The 25,636-nt window shown below is 42.3% G+C and overlaps 1 protein-coding gene and 1 non-coding gene across 2 annotated transcripts in view; both read right to left on the bottom strand.

Moving 5' to 3' along the window:
- Nucleotides 1-25,636, bottom strand: part of Phex (phosphate regulating endopeptidase X-linked) — a 231,668-nt gene that overhangs the window by 104,092 nt on the left and 101,940 nt on the right. Inside the window, exon 12 of the mRNA XM_060374873.1 lies at nucleotides 18,877-18,978. Coding sequence (XP_060230856.1) covers nucleotides 18,877-18,978 — 102 coding nt within the window. The remainder of the gene's footprint in view (nucleotides 1-18,876; nucleotides 18,979-25,636) is intronic.
- LOC132650252 (small nucleolar RNA SNORA17) lies at nucleotides 6,251-6,384 on the bottom strand. Its single transcript, XR_009588632.1, has one exon. It is a non-coding gene; the product is annotated as a small nucleolar RNA SNORA17 (small nucleolar RNA).

The following is a 25,636-nucleotide window of genomic DNA, read 5'->3' as shown; positions in this document are numbered from 1 at the left end:
ACCAAGATATTCCACCAATCTGATGTGACTATATTCCTCTCACTCCTTTTCCTCTCTGTACAAATTATCCACAAGCCTTCCTAGCTTTTTTGAAACAGACAAGGATTCAAGCAATATTGTGAGTAATAGTGAGAATTGTATGAATTATAAATTATGTCCACTGTGGTTTTCAAAACATATTTTATGCCTTCCTTAAAGGTTAGCCACATGTAAGACTGACTACTTTTTTTTTTTTTATTTCATTCAGTTCAATACTTATCTCTTGCTAATTGACAACTTAAGACAAAGTAAGCCTTGCAACCTAGGAAATATTTTATTTGTTTTTATTGAGTAACAATTGGTACAGAGTACACAAATATGAAGGGAACAAATCCGATTTTCTCTAACATACATACACAACTGTGTTGGCAGTCTAAAGAACTTCCAGAACCTGTAAGACTTACCTAGGCACCTTTCCAGGCAGTAAAAATAACCACTTCTCTGGCCACTCTCTCTCTCTAGATTAGTTTTTGCTGCTCTCAAATGTACCCAAAGTTCTAGATTCTTTTATGTTTGACTTTGTTCACTAAACAGTAATCCATGGAATTCATTTATGTTAATGTATAGCATGGGAAAAAAACAGTTTAAGTGAGCTATATATTTAAGTTCATGATTGATTGGTCCCATGTGGAGAACGAAAAATAAAATTGAATAGAAAACTGTAAAGGATAGGATAGGGTTCAGTGATAAGGGAAGGGTCTTTTGAAAATGTCATTTGCAAAGAGATCTCAGAGCCCAACAGAAAGCATAGTTGTAACATTGTATTATTTTTTAAATGTTTGTCTATTTGTGTGTGTTTGTGTGTGCGTGCATGCATGCATGCTTATGTGTGTGTATGCACCATGCTTGTGTATGTGTGTTTGTGTATGTGTGTGTGTTTGGATACATACATGCAGGTACCTGAAGAAACCAGAAAAAGATGTCAGATGCTTTGCAGCTGGAGTTACAAGTAGTTGTGAGCCACTCACTGTGTATACTAGGAACTAAATCCATGTCCTCTGGAAGAGCAGCAAGCACTCCTAAACACTGACCATCATCCTAGCCCTAATATTGTTATTTTCGTAATTACAAAGGTAATATTCTTTCCTGTTGACCTGCTATGGTAGTTTGAATGAGATAATCCCCATAAGTTCGTGTTTGACTACTTGATCCCCACTGGTGGAACTGTCTGAGAAAGATTGTGAAGTGTGGCTTTCTTGGAGGAGGTATGTCATGGTGGGAGAGCCTTTGAAGATTCAAAAGACTCCTGGCACTCTCAGTGTAAAAGGCAGGAATAATGTGTGCCTCCTCCTCTCTTTCCACTTTCCCACTTTCAGGTCAACATATGAGTTCTCTCTGTTATTCCTGCCACCATGCCTTTGCTCTGCCATCATGGACTCTAACCCTCTGAAACTGTAAGCCCAATTAAACACTTTCCTTTATAAGTTGCTTTGGTCATGGTGCTTTGTCATAGCAATAGAAAAATAACTCTCACACCTACCATGTCCCAGATAGTGGAAAGTGTCCCTTTATCACTGTATCTAAACCTTACTTACGATCTGCAAGGCATCGGCATATCATCCTCATGTCGCAGCTAATAAGCAAACATGCACAAAGGGGAAAAGCTCATCCAAGTTACACAGAGACCAAAGCATCTTCTCAACCAAATAGATTCAGCCTTAATCTGACTTCAAAGTCCATGTTTTGTTTTCTGATATCCACTATGCTTGAGAAGTAGAGAACAATTTTTCTATTACATAAAGGTTATTAATTTGTATAAATCCAAATTTACTGAATAATATATAAGGCCCAGAAAATCACTGCATCAGTACACCAAGACAAATATTTTCAGCTATAAGACTGAGAAGACACATGAAAATAGAATTTTAAATAAACTTTTTAAATTTTTCATCTTTCCTCCCTAATAATTATGGCATTAAACTTTTGATTCAGGATACAAGTTTATTTTCTTTTAATTCCTGGTAGATTAAGACTTTGACAAGAAAGATATTCAAATCAAGAAAGGCAATAAAGTAACAGAAGAGGAAAGAGGTGAAAAGCAAAAAAACACTTTATTTCCAGTTTGAGATGATTAGAATTATTTGCAGCTAATGTAGCACAATAAACTGAATTTGAGCAGCAGAGGGAATGCGGTCTAGAAACTGGGGTTTAGGGAGAAAAGCCCTGTCAATTTTTCAGCACAGGTCCACTGGCAAATACCACCCTATGAAATGGAGTCTTGCATAGGTAACCTTTGCCCAAGGATTCCTAGCCTTAATGCCCTGTTTCCAAAATGGAATCACGCCTCTCTTTTAGAATCCTAACAATGTCATAAAGACAAATGAGTGTGAGTTCCAGTTTAGAACCAGCAAACCTCAAAACTTTACTGCAACCTAGGCCTGACTCATGTTAACATTAAAATACAGGAACACATGAGCGTCACACCAAATATCTTGGGCCTTACAAGGCCATGAATGAAGCATGGCTCTTCTGACCTTTGCATTCTTGATTCCAGACATTGGTCCCTCTAAACTCTGACATTTTATATGCTTATATGAATACATTATCAGTTGTGTATGGTCACCCACACCTTTAATCATAACATTCAGGAGATAAAGACAGATGTCTGTGAACTCACAGCCCTCTTTGCCTACATAATAAGTTTCAGGACAGCAAGGGATATACAGTGAAACTCCATTTCAAGACAGAAAGAAAAAGAGAGAAAGAGAGAGAAAAAAGAGAGAGACTATATTACAAGCCACATTTCATTTTATACTACCATCCCAACCATATCTAGGATATGACATGGTTCAATGTGTATCACATGAGCCTGGGTATCTGACCCCTCCCCATATCTCTAATAGCCAGGCTACTAGCCTCAGATTCCTCTCCAGACCAAGGAATTGCATCTGGAAATTCCCCCTTGCCTCCATGGTTCAAACCTAGTGATTTATTCTGAGACACTTGTGCATCACATTTCAAAACAAATCTCCAGTTCTGCTTTGGTTCATCTCAGCAAAGGTAGCTGAGTTGGAGAAATCAAAAAGGTCACTTACACTAAAGACAAAATACAAGCTGCAGCCAAGGGACACATGGGCTATTTGTAAACAGCAGCATAAATACCATCCATTCTTTATCATTCAACAAAACTACTGAGTAACCTTTTGAAAATCGCTTCATTCTTACATGATATTCAGACAACACGGAAAGGAAAAGCCAGATTTGGGGTTAAAAATTTGAGACAAGAAGACTCAAGACCAAAGTGACAAGCCATGGCCTGCACAGGCCAAATTCAGGCTGCTGCTTAGTTCTGTAAATCAACTTTACTAACATGCATCCATTTGTCCACATATTTACCTACAGGTATTTTAATGTTACCCAACAGATCTGCAAAGCTGTTACTGAGACTACATTGCTTGCAAAGCTCAAAATATTTGCTTATTGCTTTATTTGTCCAGTGCTGCTGGTCTAAGTCTGAGGTGGCAATGAACTTGTAGAAGCTTTGCTCCTCCTTCTCAGGCATTCTGTGACCTTTCTAAATCTTGACTTCTGGCCTAAGTCCCTTCATTCATTCTTTTGCTATCACGGTGTTTCTCCTTTCATATGTGAGTTTCTGTCAGAAATAGATTTGCTGTCACACCCTCAGTCTGCCTTTACCCAGCTATGCTGGAGTCTAGAAAATGACAACTCAGAAGACGGGTTAAATACAATTTCTCTCTCTTCACCCATTTTCCACTATCTGCCTGCCTGGCCCTTGGGTTATTAATGGAACTGGCATTCTTGTACAACTGGCTGGGCAGGACCAGCAGCCAGATAACAAGGGAGCAGCTGATAGTGGCAGGCACAACCCTAGAGATAGCAGATAAGCAGATGCATCATGGGCTATTAGTTTCATCCTGGGCTAAAGGGAAGGAAGACCGTAAAATCTAAACTCAAAACATTTCTAATGACTCTTTTCCCATGAAATTAAAACCGAAAAACAGTAAAACTGATTCTTTTTAGTGAACCAAACTCAACATGCATTTTTAAATCCTCACATACTCAACTTGAATTTGGACCAATAAAACTTTTACATAATTGATCTCCCTTGCCCATGTGACTAATAAAAGTAATAAAATTCTACACAATTCTGAAAAAGTAGCCCTCTGTTTTGAATCTCTAAAATTATACCTAAGGCAATTGTAGCATTTCTCAGCTCTTTCAAAGTCCTACAACCAACCAGTTCTTCAGTCCAAAATAACCTCCAACATACACTAAAAAGTAAATGTTTTCACAGTACACATTTAAACTGCTGGTATTTGCTTATCTGGTGTTGTTAAAATTCTTAAGTATTTAATAGTCCTTGTTTCATCCTTTTTTATTTTCCTCTTTTTAACTTTTTATTGGTTATTTGTGAATTTCACATCATGTACCCCAATCCCTCTCACCTCCCACTCCCCTCATACCTGCCCTCCACCCTTGCAACCTACCCTTGCAACCTAGAGAAAAAAAGTCATTGTGAAAGCTATAGTGAGTCACAGTGTGTCCAAAAGTATGCCCTTTTGTACACACTTCTTTGCAAGCAAATGTTCATTGCGATGAGTCATTGGTATGACTCCTCTGGCTTCTGCTACTCTATCAATACTGGAACCTCATTGGGGGTCCTCTTAGAAATCTAGCTGTTGCCCTGTGTCATGGGGATCCTGTAGTTTTATATCTATAGAACTGGCCCCTTCATACACTCCAGCAGTTCATTAAGGAGGTAGTTGCTGGGTTGAACCAATTCAAAGCTCTGGATCTAGGCCTAAGAGGTATCTATAATGGTCACCATTCTGACTCTTCCACTCTCATGCCATCAGGGCTGCCTCACCAGCAAGCTCCACTACCAGGGCCAGCTCTACCCTGCTGCCAGGCAAGGTTCAGGGCCTGCTCTCCAGAGTGTTGCATCCAGTGAGAGACACGGCCAGTCTCCCATTCTCCTGACTCAGGGCCCAGCTCTCTTGCCTGCCATAGATTTCAAGGGATGAGGGAGGGGAGGAGGGCATTCTCCCTCTTCCATGCCACAGCCCAGCAGACAAGAGGCAGGGCTGGCTCTCCCCCCCACACCATTGAGGCTGGTTCACCCACAACCCCCACATTCAAGGCCAGCTCTACTGTGCTGCCAAGGTGACCTGCAGAGCCTGAGTGCTGCAGCAGGTAAGGGGCAGGGATAACTCTCCTGCTCTCATCACTCCGTTGGTACCAACTTTCCAACCATCTGCTAGTGATGAAGAGCAAGGTGAGAGGATGGTGTCTCTCCCTCATCCATATTACTACACAGGAGATGGGTGGTGGGGCCAGGTCTCCCATGCTCTTGTTCTTGGGAGATGGCTCAACTGCAACTCCTGGATGCAATGTGCAGGGTCACTCTCCTAAATACTGCAGATGGCTAGGGGCAGGGTCAGCTCTCTTGCTCTTATGCTCCAAGGACCAGCTCTCCCAAGATGTCCGGATAAGGGGTGGTATCTTATCCGGTTCTGCACAGGCCTCAGATATTAACATGTCCCTGGGTAGCAGCCCAGACCAGGGACATTTGCTTGGCCTTTGGTGGCAACCAAAGACCTCTGGTGCTGAAGGGACACAGACCCAGAGAGGGGCCCCAGTGGCAGCACAAGCCAGGACCCCACCATGATCCCAGATTGCATCCCTGGCTACCCACATCAGACTGTTCCTCACTACCCTCAACTCTCCAATTCTGCCTCTCTTCGTTATGCCCATATCCTTCTGTTTCTCTTGCTCTTCCATTTATCCACTGCTTATTTGCTCCTCTTAGTGGAACCTGAGGTCTCTGCGTGTCTGGAATTATCTCAGAAGTGGTCTCAAAGTGCTAAGCCCCACTTGTGCATTATGGCACCAGGCAGGGTCATCTGGGGTATGGTCTCACCCCCATGAAGGCCTTAGTGGAGCATGACGTGGTCATCTTAGGCTAACTCCCTGTCTGGAACCCAAGGAGAAGGTCTGGCAGTCATGTAGGTCTTGCTCATTGCCCAGTCCACCTGAGTGACCCCCATGCAAGGGCCATCTGTCTCAGGATCACTGCAACTTTGGGCCCTCGGTTCCAGGTGGGGTTCTTCTAGTCTCCAGCATGCCCAGGTCCTGGGAGCCATCAGGGACTATACAACATTGGATTCATGGTCGTCCCAGGTTATCTATCTCTCTGAGGCCCCTGGCTCCTGGACTGGTGATCATCTCTGGCTTGCTACTTTTTTCAGGGAACATTAGGTTATTAATTATTCAGATGTTCTTAAGCCAGAACACAGAGTGTAGCATAACCTCTCTCCTCTCTCTCTCTCACCTATTGGCACACATGTGACACAGAAGCCATACCTGCAAACTTCTAGGAGAAGGTCATGTTTCATCTTTTAAAAGTTCCACATATTTCAACACTTCAAATTAGTTCGCTACCATTGTGTTGTTGCTGCTGCTGCTGTTGTCTGCTGTTGATTTCCTTGTGCTGGGGATGAAACCCAAAGTCTTATACAGGTTGAATAGGTACTTACTAATGAGACATGCCGGAAGGCTGACACTAGCATTCTTTTTTTTTTTTTTTTTTTTTTTTTTAATGACACAATCACATACTGGTTAGCTTATTTATATTTTTGTGTGCCTGCCTTTTGGGGAGTGTGCATATATGTGTATAGGAGAAGGTTCATGCGCATACATAGGTGAGTGTATACGCCCATGTGTACACGTGTGGAGGCCAGAGGAGGACGTTGGGAGTCTTCTTCTAGTGCTTTCTGTCATATTGCCTTGACAGGCTCTTTCATTAAAGCAGACACTCAGTGAGCTACCTGTCTGTCTCCACCCTACAATGCTGGGGTTACAGGCATATGCAGCCATACAGCTCTTACATGGGTGCTTGAGATCTGAACTCAGGTCCTCATGCATGCACAAGTTGTGTTGCCCACTGAGCTACCTCCTCAGCTCCTTATTTATATTCTTTCTTAAAATATGCATTTATTTTTTTCTTTTTGAGTATTATATTTATGATTATTTGCATGGCTGGTGCTGAAGAATGTCAGAAGAACCTGTCAGAACCCCTGGAAGAAGAGTGACAGACAGTTGTAAGCTGCCATATGGGTGCTGGAAGCTGAACCTGGCTCTTCTGCTAAAGCAACAAATGTTCATTATCTCTAAACCAGCTCTCCAGCCCCTTAGTTATATTCGTAACAGTCAATATTAAGAATGTAACATTAAGCATCCTCCCTAGGGTCCTCCTTGTTGTTTTCATTCTTTAGGTCTGTAGGTTTTAGTATGGCTATCCTATATTATACGGCTAATATCCATTTACAAGTGAGTGTATCTCACTCAAAATGGCAAACAGGATATACACCAGAAGTGGTGGAAGAGAGGGAACAGGATGGGAGCCTACTATAGAGGCTTCTCTAAAAGGCTCCACCCAACAAGGGATCAAAGCACATACTGAGTCTCACAGCCAAACATTGGAGCTCAGGGAGTCTTTTGGCAAAAGCGGGGGTGGGGTGGGATAGAAAGACAGGGAGGGGACAGGAGACAAACAAAGCTAAAACACCTGAGCCCAGGGGCTCCTGCAGAGACTGATGTACCAACCAAGGACTAGACATGGAGAGGACCTAGAGCCCCTGCTCAGATGTAGCTCATTGGCAGCTCAGTCTCCACATGGGTTCCTGAGTAAAGGGAGCAGGGGCTGTCTCTGTCATGAACTCGGTTGCCTGTTCTTTGATCACTTGCCCCTGGTGATGCAGCCTTACCAGGCCACGAGGAAGAGGATCCAGGCAGTCCTGATGAGACTTGATTAGCTATGGGCAGATGGCAGAGGAGGAGAGCTCCCCCTTTCAGTGAACTAAGGGAAGGGGATGGGAGGGAAGAGGGAAGGAGGGTGGGACTGGGAGGAGTTGAGGGAGGGGCTTCAGTCAGGGTACACAGTGAATAAATTGTAAAAATAAATAAATAAATAAATAAATAAATAAATAAACAAGCCAAGAGAGAGAGAGAGAGAAATTAACTGACTGTAAATTTGCTATAACCCAACAACTGACATGCATAGCTGAAAGAAAAAGATAGCCATAATATCATCTTCAACTTCCTTAATATAATTTGTGTGCAAAACAAAGGTGGCAGTATTACCCCCCATTGGGCTGAATGAGTTGGACTCTATATAGAATTATTTTGTTTAGCCTTAAACTTGAGGTTTTAAAAAAAGTGTTGAAAACTGGAGCACAGGCAGTGGCATGAGGCATCAGAAACACAGTATATAAGTACTGGTTTGAACTCTGGCTACATTAGAATCACCTGGAGGGCTGACTGCACTGTAGAGTCCTGTATCCTTTCCCGGAGTTTCACGCCATAGATATGATGTGGGGCAATGAACCGGCATTTCTAGCTAGTGTATAGATAATACTAATGCTTCTGATGTACTTCTAATGCTTAGACATGTACTTCTATTGGGATAAAAGCTAAACTTTCAGGAATGGAGCCCCAACTTTTCCAGCACCCAGCTCAATGACCATGGACAAGCATGCTTTCCCTCTCTTGACTTTATTCTTCTGTTTAAATAAATAACTGTGCTTTCACTGTACTGGTTCTTGGATATCAATGTGGTATTTCTAAAACCCTTTTGAACCTACAGGTTGGCATAAAATAATGTTGTCAATTTTATGTGAGAAACAGAAATTTTGTTTCATCTGCATATGAAAAACATTGCTGAATCGGTAGAAATTAGTAGGGCTTCTGTGTGGAAAACCTCGTCTGCATAGTTCCTTAATACCCATGTGGAATCAAGGGACAGAAGGGGCCAACAAGAAACCTTCAGATGTTTATCTAGACCATTTCAACAGACAGAGTGTCATGGAATAGATGCCCTGGAATAGAATTCCCAACCCACTGTGGTACTTAACTGCAACAGATGATAGAAAGAGGGCCCTACAGAGTGTGAAGAACTCCATCAACTTCAGCTAGTTCTAATAATTCAGCCTTGATGGAAGGAAATTGCCACCTGTGATCACCCAGAGTCCCATCCACACTGGCATTACCTGAGGACTCATCAGAAACGCTGATTCCCGGCATAACCCTTACTCACTGAGACAGATTCTCTAGTGGTAGGCTTGGAATTTGTTTCAATGAGCACTCTTGAATAGTACTGAGTCACATTCACGTATGAAAGGTTACATGACCTAGGCATGTGCAACCTTTGATACAACATTGTTATCTATGACATTCAAATGAGAACCACAAAATTGCATTACAATCTCCCTACATCCCTTCCTTTCTCCCTCCTCTCATGATGTTTCAAGTATATTGATGATGTTTTTTATTGTTTTACATCCATAGCTAGCCTTGGCCACAGTTTGGCCACCCATGAAAGTCCTTCCAATAGCATTTCATAAAGCTATGGATTATAATTATTTCCATAAGCTATCACACAGAATATATTGAACTCCTACTTATACTACAAATACATGCATGCATACACACATATATACATATATATGCACATACATATCACACAAAGATAATTGTGGAAGAAGCTAGAGAGATGACTCAGCGTTAAGAGCACTTGTTACTCATGCAAAAGACCTATTCTCAGTTCTAGGAATCCACAAGGCACCTTACAAGCATCATAACACCAGTTCCACAGGATGTGATGCCCTCTTCTGATCTCTGAGGGCACCAGGCAAGCCCATGGTACACATGCAGGTCAGTGTGCACAATATAAAACAAAATTGTTTGCTTTTGATTTTCTTTTGTTGTTTGTTTGTTTGAGAGAGAGAAAACATGACATTGGGTAGATATGGAGGTAAAGAGGACTTAGGAGAAGTTGGAGAGGGAAAATAATATGATAAAAATTTAATGAATGAAAAATGTAATAAAAATAAAAAAAACATTTAAAAAACAAATAACAGGTTTCTTCAAAATTGGAAAATCTAAAATCCTAAAAAACCACCTCCTTTCTTTTTTCTTTTTTTTTTGTTATTACAATTTATTCACTTTGTGTCCCAGCTATAGCCCCCTCCCACAGCCTCTACCAATCTCGCTCTCCCTCCCTCTTCTCCTCTGATGTCCCACCCACAGTCCACTGATAGGGCAGGTCCTCCTCCCCATCCATTTGATCCTAACTTATCAGGTCTCATCAGGACTGGCTGCATTGTCTTCCTCTGTGGCCTGGTATACAGCTGCACTCCTCCCAGAGGGAGGTGATCAAAGAGGCAGCCACTGAGGTCATGTCAGAGACAGCCCCTACTCCCCCTACTAGAGAACCCACTTGAAGGCTGAGCTGCCATGGGCTACATAAGAAAAAGGAGTCTAGGTTATCTCCATGAATGATCCTTGGTTGAACTATCAGTCTAAGAAAATACCTTTGTGCCTAGATTTTTTGTTTCTCTTGTTCTCCTTGTGGAGCTCTTGTCCCCTCCAGGTCTTTCTATCTCCCCCTTCTTTCATAAGATTCCCTGCACTTTACCCAAAATTTGGCTATGAGTCTCAGCATCTGCTTTGATACCCTGCTGTGTCTTTCAGAGGCCCTCTGTGGTAGACTCCTGTCCTGTTTCCTGATTTCCCCAGCTTCCGATGTCCATCTCATTTGCTTTCTGAGTGGGCATTGAGCAAATTCCTTAAGGCCCTACTTCTTGCTTAGCTTCTTTAGGAGTACAGATTTTAGTATGTTTATCTCATATTATATGACTAATATCCACTTATAAGTGAGTATAAACCATATATGTCTTTCTGCTCCTGGGATACCTCACTCAGGATGATCTTTTCTAGTTCCATTCATTTGCCTACAAATTTCATGATTTCCTTGTTTTTAATTGCTGAGTAGTATTAAATTGTGTAAGTGTACCACAATTTCTGTATCCATTCCTCAACTGAGGGACATCTGGGTTGTTTCCAGATTCTGGCTATTATGAATAAAACTGCTATGGAACATGGGTTGAGCAAATGTCCGTGTTGTATACTTGAGTACTTGAACATATTTTAAATATTTGTCTCTAATTTCTTTTTTTTTTAATTTCTTCCCTGATCCAGCCGTCATTGAGTAGATAGTTGTTTAGTTTCCATGTGTATGTAGGCTTTTGTCATTTTTGTTGTTATTAATGTCTAGTTTTAGGCCATGGTGGTCTGATAGGATACAAGGCATTATTTTGATCATCTTTAATCTGATGAGACTTGCACTGTGCCCAACTATATGGTAAATTTTGGAGAAGGTTCTGTGAGTGCTGAGAAGTTGAGTTTGGGTGAAAAGTTCTATAGACATCTATTAGGTCCATTTGATTTTTCCAACCCTTTACTCTGAAGTAGTGTTTATCTTTGTTGCAGAAGTGTGTTTCTTGGATGCAGCAGAATGTTGGATCCTGTTTCCGCACCCATTCTGTTAGTCTGTGTCTTTTTATTGGAGAGTTGAGTCCATTGATGTTGATAGATAGTGACTAATGATTGTTAGTCCTTTTATTGTGGAGTTGGTAGTGTTATTGTGTTTCTATGCTTTTAATTTTTTCTTGTGAAGTTATCTCTATCCTGTGTAGTTGATTTCCTTAGTTTGGAGTTTTCCTTCTAGTATCTTCTGTAGGGCTAGATTGCTGTGTAGATATTGCTTAAGTTTAGTTTTGTCATAGAATATCCTGTTTTCTCTATCTATGTTGATTGAAAGCTTTGCTGGTTATAGTAGTCTGGGTTGGCATCTGTGTTCTCTTAGAGTCTGCATGACATCTACCCAGGCCCTTCTGGCTTTCATAGTTTCTGTTGAGAAGTATGATGTGATTCTGATAGGTCTGCTTTTGTGTGTTACTTGGCGTTTCTCCCTTGTTGCTTTTAATATTTTTTCTTTGTTCTGTAGATTTAGTGTTTTGACTATGATGTGACATGAGGAGTTTCTTTTCTGGTCTAGTCTATTTGGTGTTCTGTAGGCCTCTTGTATGTTTATGGACATCTCTTTCTTTAAGTTGGGAAAATTTTCTTCTATGATTTTCTTGGAAATATTTCCTGGACCTTGGAACCTTTAATCTTCTTTTTCATCTATTCCTATTATTCTTAGGTTTTGTCTTTTCATGGTGTCCTCGATTTCCTGAATATTTTGTGTTAAAACCTTTTCTGATTTTATGTCTTTTCTGAGAGATATATTGATTTCTTCAATTGTGTCTTCAGCACCTGAGATTCTCTCCTCCATACCTGGAATTCTGTTGGTAATGCTTACCTCTGTGGTTTCTCATCTCTTCACTAGGTTTTACATCTTCAAGAGTTTCTCTGTTTTATTTATTGAGTCTAATGCCGTTTTCATGTCTTACACCATTTCCTTCATCTGTTTGTATTTGTTATTCATCCTGTCTGTCCATGATGGCCTTTATTATTTGTTTGTTTCTTTTCTGTATGCCTATCTATGTGCCTCTGCATGCTTCTCTACATGTGCCTCTATTTGTTTGGCTGTATTTTCCTGTATTTCTTTGTGAGCTTTGTTCATTTCCTCTTTATGTGCCTCTAATAACTGGATGGGGATAGATTTGAGCTCATTTTCCTGTGTTTCCAATGAATTAAAATATCTAGTGATATTTGGGGTCGCTGGTGAAGCCATGATGTCCTGATTTTTGTTGGATGTGTTTTTATGCTGACCTCTAGCCATCTGCTTCTCTGTAACCTTCACTGTTTGTTCCTAGAGCCTGTACCGAAGACTGAGTCTGTCTGTCTCTGGTGTCTGGAGAATTCTTCAGGAAGATCAGAGAGGACCACGGGTTCAAGTGTGAATGTTAATGTTTCAGCTGTAGCTAAGGGAAGAATGTTGGAGGCACATGTGCGCAAGTGCAGGAGTATGCGTTGTGGTGTGCCTTGAAGGACAGGGTGCTAGTGCATACAGATGCCTGGAAGGGTGGTGTATAAGCGAAGGTGGGGGTGCTGACATGTTTTGCGGGCACAGTACAATTGTGCAGGTGCCCTGAATGCCTAGGTGGCCCACAGTGCCTGTGGTACTGTCCTCCAGGCACTCAGATCTGTCTGGGTTGCCACCATCTTGGCTCCAGGAATTATTTGCCTGGACTCCACTGGGATACCCACAGAACAGGGTCTTCAATGTTGAGAATGCTGTCCCAAGGATCCCTATGTTGTTCACAGTGGGAGTGTGGGTGGGAGGGATCTGATGTCTGCCTGCTAACATAGAGGGACCCTGGATCTGGGACTCTGCATACACTCACTTGAAGGTGCACTCACCCCCTTGCAGGCCTGCATGAAAAGCACAGGGATTCCCCCTGTTCTCTACTCTCAGATTTGTGCCCGCAGGAGCAGATTAAAGTGTAGGAGATCTGTCAGTGGTGTCCACCATCCAGGGAGGTCCATAATTGGGGCTGCCTCTGCTATCTCAGTCAGGGAGCACAGAGACTAGTGCTTGGGGCAGCAGCTGCCCATTGCAGTAGCAGAGCAAGGACTCCTGTACTTGAGGCCACCTCCACTGTCTCAGTCACCAAGCTGGGAGGCCCGTACAGCTGCGGCGTCTGCAGTCTCAGTCACCTAGCAGGGAGTCCCGTGCCTGGACTCAAACTGTCCCAGCTCACAGGTTGTCCTGTATACCCAGGAAGCCTCAATATTGATGTTCTGGCTTCATCCACCTCTCCACTCACCAGTTTCGAAGTTACGGATCTTCTGCCCCTCAGATATGGTGCATGCTGGTCACTGCCATGTTGGAACCTCAACCACCTCCTTTAGAATATCAGCATCTACAATCTTTGTAACTAACTTCTGAGGAAGGTACTGATCTCACACTTTACAGATGTGAAAACTGAGGAGGGGATGAGAGAGATTAAACAATCCCCAAAAGGTCACATAGCTCCTAAAAGGTAAAAATTGGCTTAGAATACAGCCATCCATCTATACACCTAACTTCCATACTGTCCTTCTTATGGACAGCAATGAAGTAAGGACAACCACCATCTTGGCCTATATGTCTGTAAGACAAAAAGTGGAAAATCCATAGACAGGGATGGAGAGACAGTGGCTGCAAGCTCATCATGGTGGGTCACCAGAAGCTGGAGAAGAGCAGGAAGTCAGAAAGAGGACACAGTTTGCATGGTATTTGTCCCTGGTGAGTACTGGGAACAGATGCAGGAAGCAGGGTGATTGCATTCTTCAAAGTTCTGAAAATACACTGGAACCTGTACCGAATAGGGGCATGAGCCACTCTGAGTAAAGCCTTTCCTCTCCTCTCCAAACCTATTCCAAAGGAAATAAATGGTGTGTTGCAGCAGGAGCAAAGTCACCAAGGGAGAGGAACTGCTGGGAGCATTCGTCCCAAGTCATAAGTGGTGAGGAGCTTGGAAGAAGCCTTGCACAAGAGCCAACAAGGTCATGAACAGTTATAGTTTCTGGGGATACGGTAAAGGAAGAGAGGAAGGGGCAGGGTTAGCACCTTAGGGACTGAGTGTCTCACTCAGCTCCTTAAAGCTTCCCCTCCTAGGCTCCCAGGACCGCTTTGAAACTCTCTACTAAATAAACTTCCCCTATGAACACAGCATTCACACCACAAGGAAGCACGAGAAGAGGACCTAACCCAGAGGCTGTGTCCTCATTAGTGGTCTCCTTAGGGACAGAGCCAGACTCTGGGATTAAAGCACATACTGTTTGAATGGGGGCAGGTGGGTCAAAGAATCACCAGGAAGGAGTCTTTAGAAGGGAGAGGGGAAAAGAAGGCAGGCAGCAAAGGGCATTTTTGACAGGAAGCTCAAGCCCACTGGGGAAGATCCCAGGAACTTTCACAGAACCTGTGAGAGGCAAGAGGGAGCAGGGGCCACCTTCCATCAATTGTTGGCCAAGGGCCAGTGAGGAAGACGAGTATGGTGAGTCTTCCTGAATGGTGTGCCACTCACAGCAGACTCCAGAGGGATAAGAGAGCCCTTGGGTAGGACATAGGGGTAGGCAGTTAGAAGTCAGACAGGTATTTGGAGAAGTTATAAAGACTCAAACCAACCCTAATCTTAAAACAGGTGTAGGGAATATACATGGTTAACAAGCTCCTAAGTGCCTCCAGTCTGACAGCAGACACCCATAACCATGGGCTCAGAGGGTGGTAGTCAGGGTCCTAACTGGTCAGTCTAGGCTGTATGCTGTGCAAACTGCAATGCCTGGGATTAGCAGAGTTTAAGTGGCAAAGGCAGCGAGGTGAGGGCCACTCTGCTTTGCTCTCTGCAATGGAAATCTTCCTACCTCACTCAAAGCCTGTGCGTGGGAGTCGCATGCCTGAGGAGTTGGCAACACTCAGCCAACTTCTCTGCACCTGCTGGGGCCAAGGCCATAGCTACTGCCTCACACCATCCTCAGGACACTGCCTCCCCAGGTGTTCTGCACTGGTATTTTTTTTTTTTCTCCAGGCATGGTCTGACAAGCTTAGACCCCAGGTGCAAAGAGAACAAGGAAACAGTTCAAAGGTGATGTAGCACTGAGATACATAATTAATTCAGCCATTCAGCGAGGGAACAAGCCTGAGCTGCTCTCGGGAAGCTGCTCCTCACATCTGACACAGAATTGGCCAGGGAGGCCAAAGGCAGCCTTGAGTCCCTTCCATAGTGACCTTGAGAGATCCCTTCTCTGCTCTGGATGTGGTAAATCCTCCAGAAGACACCCCAAATGATTCAATTAACATCGTATGCCTGTTCAAAGGTTCTATTAAGTAGAAAAACAGCAGGCCTCCTTGTCCTTTGCTGAAAAAAAAAAAAAAGAGTCCATGAATTTGAAAGAGCGAGGAAGACTAAACTGGGAGGGTATAAGGAAAGAGGCGAATGAAATGATATAATTATGCTATAATCTCAAAGATAAATTTTTAGAGAGCACATGCTTACAGGAAATACAGAATCTTAAATTTAAAATGGTGTTTATTTCCCAATATTAAATTTCCACTTGAAATCAACACGGTGAGTTTCAAAACACAAAAGCACCAATGACCTCTCTCCAGAGAAGAGCGGGAAAAGGCAAGGAGCCAGAGATAACAAATTTACCCTTCAAGGAAGCAGAGACATCCTCATTTATCTTTTTCAGTGATCACCCCTAGCAAAGAGAACAACAAAGCCCATCCTCACACCTCCATTTTGAGACAGGGTCACTGCCACAAAAGCTAAGGCCCTCAGACCCCTGCAAGTATCTAAGTCTCCCTACCACTCAGTTTGGGAGGTTGGTCACAAAGGAGAGCTGAGGTCAACACATCTTAGGTGGTGCTTTAATTAGCTGCAGCCCGGAGCTTCACGGTGAGAGAAAGAAAAGCTTTAGGCCCCTCACAAATCAGAACATTTTTTTTTCAGCTTTCCCAGTGGGTAGCCAAGTGACTCAGCATCAGCACAGTGTGGGCACTATTATTGATGACAAATCTTCCACCTGGGTGATATAGTGCATACAGCACGTGCCCAAAGAACAGTGCCAAGTCATACCAGGAAGAAAAGGCGAATTATTCACCTCCACTTCAAATGCAGGCAAATCCTCTCTTAATGCAGGGGCTACTCCATATCAGAAAGACAAAGCACTGAAATAGTCAGAGATTTCCATCTAAGACTCAAGGAATTATTAGACAGAGTCTCCTCTTTCTTGTTGACTATTAAAAAGGCAATCAAACTGAGGAAAGCAGAAGGAAAGGGGGGTGGTGTGTATATTTTTTTCTAAACAGTCCCAGAGTGAAAAAGCAGCACAAAATCCTGCAGCTTGTCTTCTTTGTTAGTGCCGTGAGCTCCACCTACAGGTCAGTTTAGAATCGCAAGCTAATTCAAGTTAAGGCAAGAAAAATCTACTTGTTCTGGGGTTCATGGCTGGTAGTGACTGGTAGAACTGCTGGAGATCCTTGGATAAAACCTCATTTCTTGTCTTGCATTACTGGAACTTCTCTGAACCTTGAGATACAAGATCTCCTCGGGGAACCTAATGAAACCCAGAAGGATGATTTCCTTTGATGTTTCTGCCTGTCAAGCTGCTACTGGAGTTCCTGGCAGATTGAACTAAGCTCAAAGAAAGCAGAGTGTTCAAAGAATACTTTGAGAAGAAAAAAAAAGTGACAGTTCTGGTTGAGATAAAATAAAAGACTGGTAACCAACCCAGAGGGCCAACCGGAACATGCCTAATATTAGAAGGACTGAGAATAGTTTTCTTCAAGAAGAGCTCATGGACCACTTGCTTAGAAGACCCAGGTACAAGGCAGCCTTTTCCTAATTGAATGCCAACAAGTATGCTGAACTGATCTTAATTTCCGTTTCTGAAAAGCTGACTACAGGCTCCCAAATATCCATAACTCACTCATTCACATTCTCTCTCTCTCCCTTTCTCTCCTCCCTCCCTCCTTCCATCTCTCTCCTTCTCTGTTCACAAAAAATTGATAGTTTAGAACCCCAGGCTACAACAAAAAGCATCTAATACGCTGAGCATCCAACTGTTCAGTACAAGGCATGTCCTGCCCCACATATCACAAGATTGCTTTGCAATAAACTTAGCCCTCAAGAAACAACAATGTAGTATTTGTACCAAGCATCCCATCTCCATATGGAGAGTGCCCTCACCAACAGCCCATGTGTTCCTGCCTCTTCCAGCCTATGCCATACATTACTTAAAACAGCTTTGACAAGTCTTGAAGGAATAAAAAAGAATTAAAAATGTCCTTTTGAATGTTCATTGTCATCTTTCACCACCAATACTGTTCAAGGTCTTTTTTCATTGTAAATACCAATCTGCTTTTTCATTTCTATTAACTAAAACATCTATGGCAAGCCCTCTCCAGCTTGAGAGTAGGAAAAGTCCTAGAAACTTTTTTGCCAGAAGATATGGGACTTAGCAGAAGTTCCATTTCAACAAGTCTAAGTATCCTTACAGTGACAACCTCTTTCTTTCTTGACCATAATGCAAAAATACTGGTGCAAAGAATGACTTGAAGCAGCTTATCTCATGATAATACTAAGAGAAGGGTGGAGCTAAAATCACAAATGAATGGACCTCCACCCTCATATGCTAGGGCAGTCATTGCTGGTGAGGTGTCCAGCACGTTCTTGCATGTCCATGGCCCACTGGTGACTGATATCATCAGGCAAGTTTCAAAACCCCTCTACAAAGAAAGGCTACCAATTTCAGAGCCTCTCAGTTACAGAGTGGCATCCAAGAGCTCCGGCCCTGCCCATTTGAGTTCAAGCTCCAGTGATATCTCCATTTCAAAATGGACTCCTTCCTTATTTGTAAACAATATAGTTGTTCAGAATTTCTCTGTTTATTCCTTTATGTTGTTGCATAACATCAGAGAATTTTTACCAAGCTTCACAAGTATCCACTTGTGTCAGGAAATATTTTTCTATTACTCTGCAAGTACTATTACTATCATTCATGTATACCTTATAAGGACGCTCTTTGGGCTATTTGTGGGGAACATGATGGGTTAGGAAGTAGATTTGCTTTACTACAGGAAAAGATTCACCTCAGGACATTTGCACACATCATGCACAAATGGAGAAGACAGATGGGCAATATGGGTTTTTCTTCTTTGCAACTTGAGGGCTCTTCTGCCAGCTGCTTCCCACGGCTCCCCACTGCTCTACATTCTGCCATTTCCAATGATGGTTTATAGCAAAATTCACTAGGCAGTAAGCCATGTGGCTTTTACAGACAGCAATTAGAAGTGAAGCAAAGGCTGAATTACATAGCATTTGAAAATGCAGTTAGAGAAAGAACAAGTCAGATCTTATTTTCTATTACCTCCTGGTGATGAAATCTATGTGTTCATCAAAAAGCACACACCTACTTCTGGGGTCATTTGGAGCCAACAGCTCAGTCAATAAAAAAAATCAACTGTACAGTCAATGTCAAGCATAAAAATCCATTAAAAGAAAAAAAAATCCCATCAAAAGAAAACCCAACAAAAGAAATCCTTACCTTTTCTTGGGCTTTCCTTTTTGTTCCTGCATCCATCCATTCATTTTCTTTCTCCAGCATGTCAATAAAGGCCCAGCGAACACCCTCAATCAATTCCTCCATCTATAAGAAAATACCCAAAAATGCAGTGTCAAAGCAAGAAACTTCAGACAAGGTTTCCTCAATCTGAACAGGTTGGGAAAAAAAAAAAAAAAACTATTTCAAAATTCAAAATGAGAAATGAAAGGTTGTTTCAATTCAATTCCATGCTTTGATTTTTTTTGGGGGGGGAGCATCTATGAACAGATTATGCAAGGTGGTGGTGGGAAATTCTCCAGGAGCTATCACTAAGCAATCACTTACCTATATGTAGCTACTAAGTAGCTCCATCATCATCAAGGTAACAACCAATTTCAATAGTTTAATAAAGTAATAATGTAATTCAATGGTAAAGTGTATGCCTAACAAGTGCAAGGTTCTGGGTCCTATCCTCAGTAACATACACATACACACACACACACACACAGAGAGAGAGAGAGAGAGAGAGAGAGACAGAGACAGAGATAGAGAGACAGAGAAAGACAGACACAGAGAGAGACAGAGGCAGAGAGTGTTTTATCAGAACCTGAGAGTACCAAGCAAAAACACAGACTGTGTATTTCAGATAGGCATTGCCAAGAAAGAGAGCAACAACTGAAAGAGGTATTTTTAAAAAGAGAATCAAGCTGGGCATGGTTGTACATGCCTGTAATCCCAGCACTCAGGGCGTCAGAGGAAGGTGGATCTCTGTAAGTCTGAGGCCAGCCTGGTCTATAAAGTGAGTCCAGGACAACCAAGTCTACGCAGAAAAACCCTGTTCCAAAAAAAATAACTAAAAGGAAAGAGAGAGAGAGAGAGAGAGAGAGAGAGAGAGAGAGAGAGGCAAAGCAATACAACACCACAAAGGACATCATGCCAACATGGATCAGATTTATGTTAAGACCCCCAATCTCTCTAAACTCAGTGCCAGTTGTAATACCACATGCTTAGCCATCACCTATTACCTTTCTACTGTTCTCTCTCCTCCCTTACAGCCCAGCAAAGTCTTATTTCAGGTACAGAATACTGAGTACAAAGCAGCATCTATAGAAAGGAAGTTTTCTGAAAGGCTTAAGACATGAATGATATGTATTCACTTATAAGTGGATATTAGCCATAAAGTACAGATAACAACACTACAATCCACAGACCCAAAGAAGCCAAGGAGGGCCCAAGGGAGGAGGCTTGAATCTCACTTCGAAGAGGAAATATAATAGACATATGAAATAGATGGAGGGAGGGAACTGGATAGGAGAGGGAGTGGGGAGGGTAAAGGGGACAGGGATCAGGTGCGAGGAGAATGGAGATGGGGGCAACTGAAAGAGAGAATGGAATTTGGTAGGGGTGGGCATCTTGGGACAGGGGAGGCTCCTAGGAGTTCATGATGGGATATGGAGCTTGAAGTCACCACCTCCGGTAGCCAGGTGGGACTTCCAGTGGAGGAAGGGAGCGAACTATCCACCTACAAAATCTTTGACCCAAATTTTGCCATGCCTCCAAGAAGTTTAGCGATAAAGATGGAGCAGAGATCAAGAGAATGGCCAACCAATGACTGGCCCAACTTAAGACCCACCACATGGGAGAGAACCAGCCCCTAACACTATTAATGATGCTTTCAGACAGGAGCCCAGAATAACTTTCTTCTGATAGGGCCTCATCCAGCATCTGTTAGAAACAAATCCAGAGTTCCCCAAGCAAACAATAGGAAGAGCTCAAGGAGTTTTGTGAAAGAGACAGAGAGGACTGAGGGAGCCTGAGGTATCAAGGACACCACAGGAAGACCTACAGAGTCTAACCTGGGCCCATGGGGACTCACAGAGAGTGCACCACCAACCAAAGGGCATGCATGAGGTGAACCTAGACCTCCTACACATATGTAGCAGATGTGCAGCTTGGTATATTGTGCAGGTCTCCTAACAATGGGAGCAGGGGCTGTCTCTGACTCTGTTGTTTGCCTTTGGATCCCTTTCCCCTAGCTGGGCTGCCTTGTCTGGACTCAGTGGGAGAGGATGTGTTTAGATCTGCAGCAACTTGATGTGCCAGAGAGGGTTGGTACCCCTTGGGGGCCACCCCTTCTCTGAGAAGAAGGGGGGGAGTGCGATATGAGGGTGTTACTGGGAAAAGAGAAGGGAGGGGACTGGGATCAGGCTGTAAAGAGATTAAATAAATAAATGGGGGAAGGGAGGAAAATGAGATCACATCCATGTTGAGGGCATATTTGCTTTGATGACAATCTCTGCTGGGCCATAGCAAGGTTGGAATGACTGAGGGAAGAGAAACATTGATGCAGGGGTCTGAGCGCAATGAGACCCTGCTATGTATAGGTATATGCATCATCAGCCCATTCACCTGCACAAATGCTTTGGCTTCTTTAATGGGATATCCAATAAAGAACAGACCCTGGAGTCTAGTCCCACGATTATATTTACTTTTGAGATTATGGAACTATAAACTCATTGTTAAGGTTCTTTCTAAACATCCTCTTTGTTCTACAAATTGTCAGCATAAAACTCACTCAAAATAATTTCTCTCTGTTTAATAAGTTCTCAGCTATGTTTTCAGTTCAATAACAGTTGTAAGGGAACCAGAGCTGTAAATCAGTGGGCTGGGTTCCATCGTATGTAAATAAGAACAAACAGCAGATGGAAAAGGGGGAGCTTCACAGCTATTTCTTCTCAACTTAGTAAAAACACTGAAGAAAAAGAAAGCTCAAGTTGGGATCCAAGCATGACAAGCACACGAAATGACAGAACAAAAGTCTCTTTGAAATCATTAAGTCATAGTTCCCAACTTCACATAAATATTGGAATCTTTTGGGTGGGGCTTTAAAAGTCCTGACCAAAAAAAAAGTGATTACAAAATTAATAAATAAGTAATTTTGGAGGCAAGGCATCAGGACACTAGTATCATTGGTCTAAGATTCAATCTGAGCAATGGGAGTTTAAAAGCTCCACAGGTGAGTCCTATGTATAGACAGGGTTAAACTTAATGAATGTTCCAGGAAGCCATTTTATAAACAAGGAAGTTAGAAGTTGATGACCTATGTAAACTCAGAGCTAGTAAAGGCCAGAGAAAGGCCTTGACCACAGAGCCTAGATGACAACTCTGAGCACAAAGCTTCTAAAAGTCACAAAGATTTTCTCTCCATGAATCAAAGGAAAATACCAAGGAAGCAAAAAGTAACTAATAGACAGATGCAGAAGTGACCATTTCTAACAGGAAGTTCAACAAGAGGGGTACAGAAATGTCACAGAGCCTCCCAGAGACCACATTTTTTGCTAATACAGTAATTAGCACCCCTAAATCTTGATAAGCTCATCAATCTAGCCTATCACCTGCAGGCAGAAAGAACAAAGCCATATTTCCAAACCAGGGAGGGATACCAAGGATGGAAAGACATGAGTAGATCTGACATATTTAGAACCAAAGAAATGGAACTAGATGATTAATGGCACGTGGAAAGGTGAGAAAATCGGGAAGATGGGTAGTTTTCAGGTTGCAAGCAGGGACAATGCAGTGTATAGTGCTGGCCTTCTCTAAGATGAAAATACTAGGAGAGAGAGAAAGCTGGACCAAAGTTTGATGAGGAGTGCATGGACATCTAGACAGCCAATTTGTATAATTCAGTATAGGAGGAAAGAAAGGAAGGAAGGAAGAAAGGAAGGGAAGGAGGGAGGGAGGGAGGAGGGAGGAAAGGAAGGAAGGAAGGAAGGAAGGAAGGAAGGAAGGAAGGAAGGAAGGAAGGAAGGAAGGAAGGAATCCAGTGAAGATAGGGCTAACCGAGGTGTCTGAGGCTAGGGACTATGCAATGTTTCATAGTGATGATTTTGTTGGCATTGCTGCTGCTGGGTATGTGAGCTCTCTATGTTCCAGTACCAATGGACACACTGAGAAGCAAAGGCTGAAACTATGCAAAAAGCCATAAAAGATTTCAGAGAGGACTGAGTGGGAGATAAAATCAAAAGACTATACAAAAAGATTCACCTTAGATACGAAGTAAGATTATGAGAAAAAGAAACAATAAAATGTCATAAGAATCTCCAGATTAGGGGGTATACAATCACATCTTTTCTCTGTGAAATCAGATTGAGATGTAAAACAATGGTTTCTCTTTTACAAAAAAAAAAAAAAATTCCTATCCCTTCACACATGGCTATATACATCCTGGCAGTATGAGCACGCTAGGAAGAAAGGGTTTTCATGTAACAAGCAAAGGAGAAAAATAGAAGATTTCCTGTCAATACTCTGGCCAGTGTGTAGCAACAATATGAAGTATCTAACAACTAAATAAAGAGCTGACCACCCCCAAGGAAATATTTACTTGGAGTAAGAGGCATATGAACTAATATTTCATTTCATTTTAATCAATCAAATGACACAAAATTAGCACTGCTCAAGTCAAAAAATCTCTTTGGCAATTAGTTTTTTGTTTGGTTGGTTTGGTTTTGTACTTTTGTTGTCGTTGTTTATTTTAATATTTTAAGATTTCTACAATGAATCTTGAGGTCATTTTAGCTCCATTGTCTTCAGTGTCGTTTTAATGAAGTATACACTATTTAATAAAATCAGATTTAGCAGCTCGGTTTCATAGGAGCTGCTATGGCCATTCCTAGGCATTATAACACCTATCAAATGTATTAAAGGCTTAAGAATAAAATTTTCCATAGTTTTTTTTTTCTTCACGTTCTTTGTCTGCAACCTGCAGAATAGCATTCTAAGTGGACAAACACTGAGGCAAATGGATTTCAGCTCATCATCTGAATGAAGAATGACTAATAGTTTACTCATATGTAGCATTCCTTCTCCCCCTTCCACCTCTGTCTTTCCTAAATAAATACTTTAATAACTCATTGTCTTTGTGGCTTTAATCTATGTCAAAATGTAAGTAAATCACTTAACTTCTTGCCACACTTGGTCCTTCTTTGCCCTTGAGAACCTCTCTCCCTCTCTGTCTCTCTGTCTCTCTGTCTCTCTCTCTGGATTTATTTTCTCTGACATAGTACTGAACTTCCCTAACAGACAACAAACTTCCAGAACAAAAGAAATCTTTAAAGGTGATTAATGTCATTGGCTGGCATTCTGATGCAAATAAGATAATGATTTTACTATGTTGGAATCAGGAAGATAAATCACAGAACTATTTTGATATTTATCTTTGAACTAGTCTACAGAATCACACAATAACATTGCCTTTAGTCATATTGTACTCCCAGAGACAAAAAAAAAAAAAAAAAAAAGGCCTGATGTAATTTTTAAACAAGGGGGGGAAAATAAATATTTCATCACCAAACCTTGACCTAGTGCCCCAAAAGCCATCATATAGCATTAATGGAAATCACTTAAAGTAGGAGTCATCAGGTTAAGTCATCCACACAAAATGTTTATTTAGAGTCAAAGACCAAAATGTAACATACAAAAATTAACTGGGATCCGAAATGGCTGTGCTGAGAGCACACTGTGTCTGATCAGCAGGGCAACAATGACCAACAGACCAAACTGTGGGCCTCAAAACACCAACGATTGTGTTCCCCAGGTGAGAGGAAAACCCACCATGAGGAACGCAATTGGGTCCAATCTTACAGCACCCAGCTACACTCCAGAATTGTTCCCAAGTTCCCTGCAGGTGTTCAGTTCCTGTGCACTCTACTCACCATCCCAGACTGACCTGTAAACTTCAAAACATTACAGACTATGTCTCCGTGTCATAAGGAATCCCCACAGTTAGGGAAACATCAGGTCCAATCTCAGGGCACGCACCCAGCTAATTCCCGAAAAAGTTCCTCGGTTCTCGCAGGCTCTAGGGCTCTAGTCTCCAGCTACATGCCTGTGTGTTGTGCTCACCAGTCACTGATTACCTCTTGGGTACCGAGGCACAAACCCCAACTTCAGGCCTACAGAAGCCTGGATCAGCCCCAGACGCTGCTCCAAAGCTCAACCTGTCTCCCTAGTGAAACCAACCAAATCGCAGGGTTCCCTAGTTCTTCAAGAGGGCTGCACCCAGCAAAAACAGTGTAGGAGCAGCAGCAGCTCACTAAATTCAGAGCAAGAAAGCCAGTGGCAGGGCAGCTGTCTCTTGGACTTCTGGTGAGAGGAGAGCCCCTGGACTCCCAAGGAGCCCAGTTACCCCACAGGGCCATACACCTAAGGTGAGCTGTGGCAATTCCCTGAGAAGCACCGGTCATTTGGTGACCATACTCAAAAAGCTGAGGAGGGATCTTTCAGGAACATCTATCTTCCTTCCAAGGAGATTCTCCCCACCCCAGAACCCCAGCAGGCACCAGAAACTAACAGCCAACTCCTAAAATAAGCAGATGGATAGAGGCCAGTGTAAAAGCACAACCAACAAATTCCAAAGCAATATGGCATCTCCAGAACCCAGTTATCCAGAGACAAGTAGCCCTGGAAGTGAAATTCAAGAAAATGACCTTAAATCTTTGCTTATGAGGATGACAATGGAGGAAACAAATAAAATGGGTAAAGAAACTGAGGAAGATAAAGTCAAACAGATTATGATCATCTGTAAAGAAATACAGGAAGATACAGCCAAACAGTTTGTGGCCTTTTCAGAGAGGACATAATTAAATCACTGAAAGAAATAGAGGAAAGTTCGAACAAACCAGTGAAGGAATTGAAGGAAAGGTAGGAAAAAAAATACAATCAAACAGGTGAAAGAAATGTTCACAGCAGTTTTATTTGTAATAGC

This window comes from Meriones unguiculatus, chromosome X (assembly GCF_030254825.1).
Source record: "Meriones unguiculatus strain TT.TT164.6M chromosome X, Bangor_MerUng_6.1, whole genome shotgun sequence".
NCBI lineage: Eukaryota > Metazoa > Chordata > Mammalia > Rodentia > Muridae > Meriones > Meriones unguiculatus.
The sequence above is the reverse complement of the archived record's forward strand: the minus strand, read 5'-3'. Positions and strand labels throughout refer to the sequence as shown.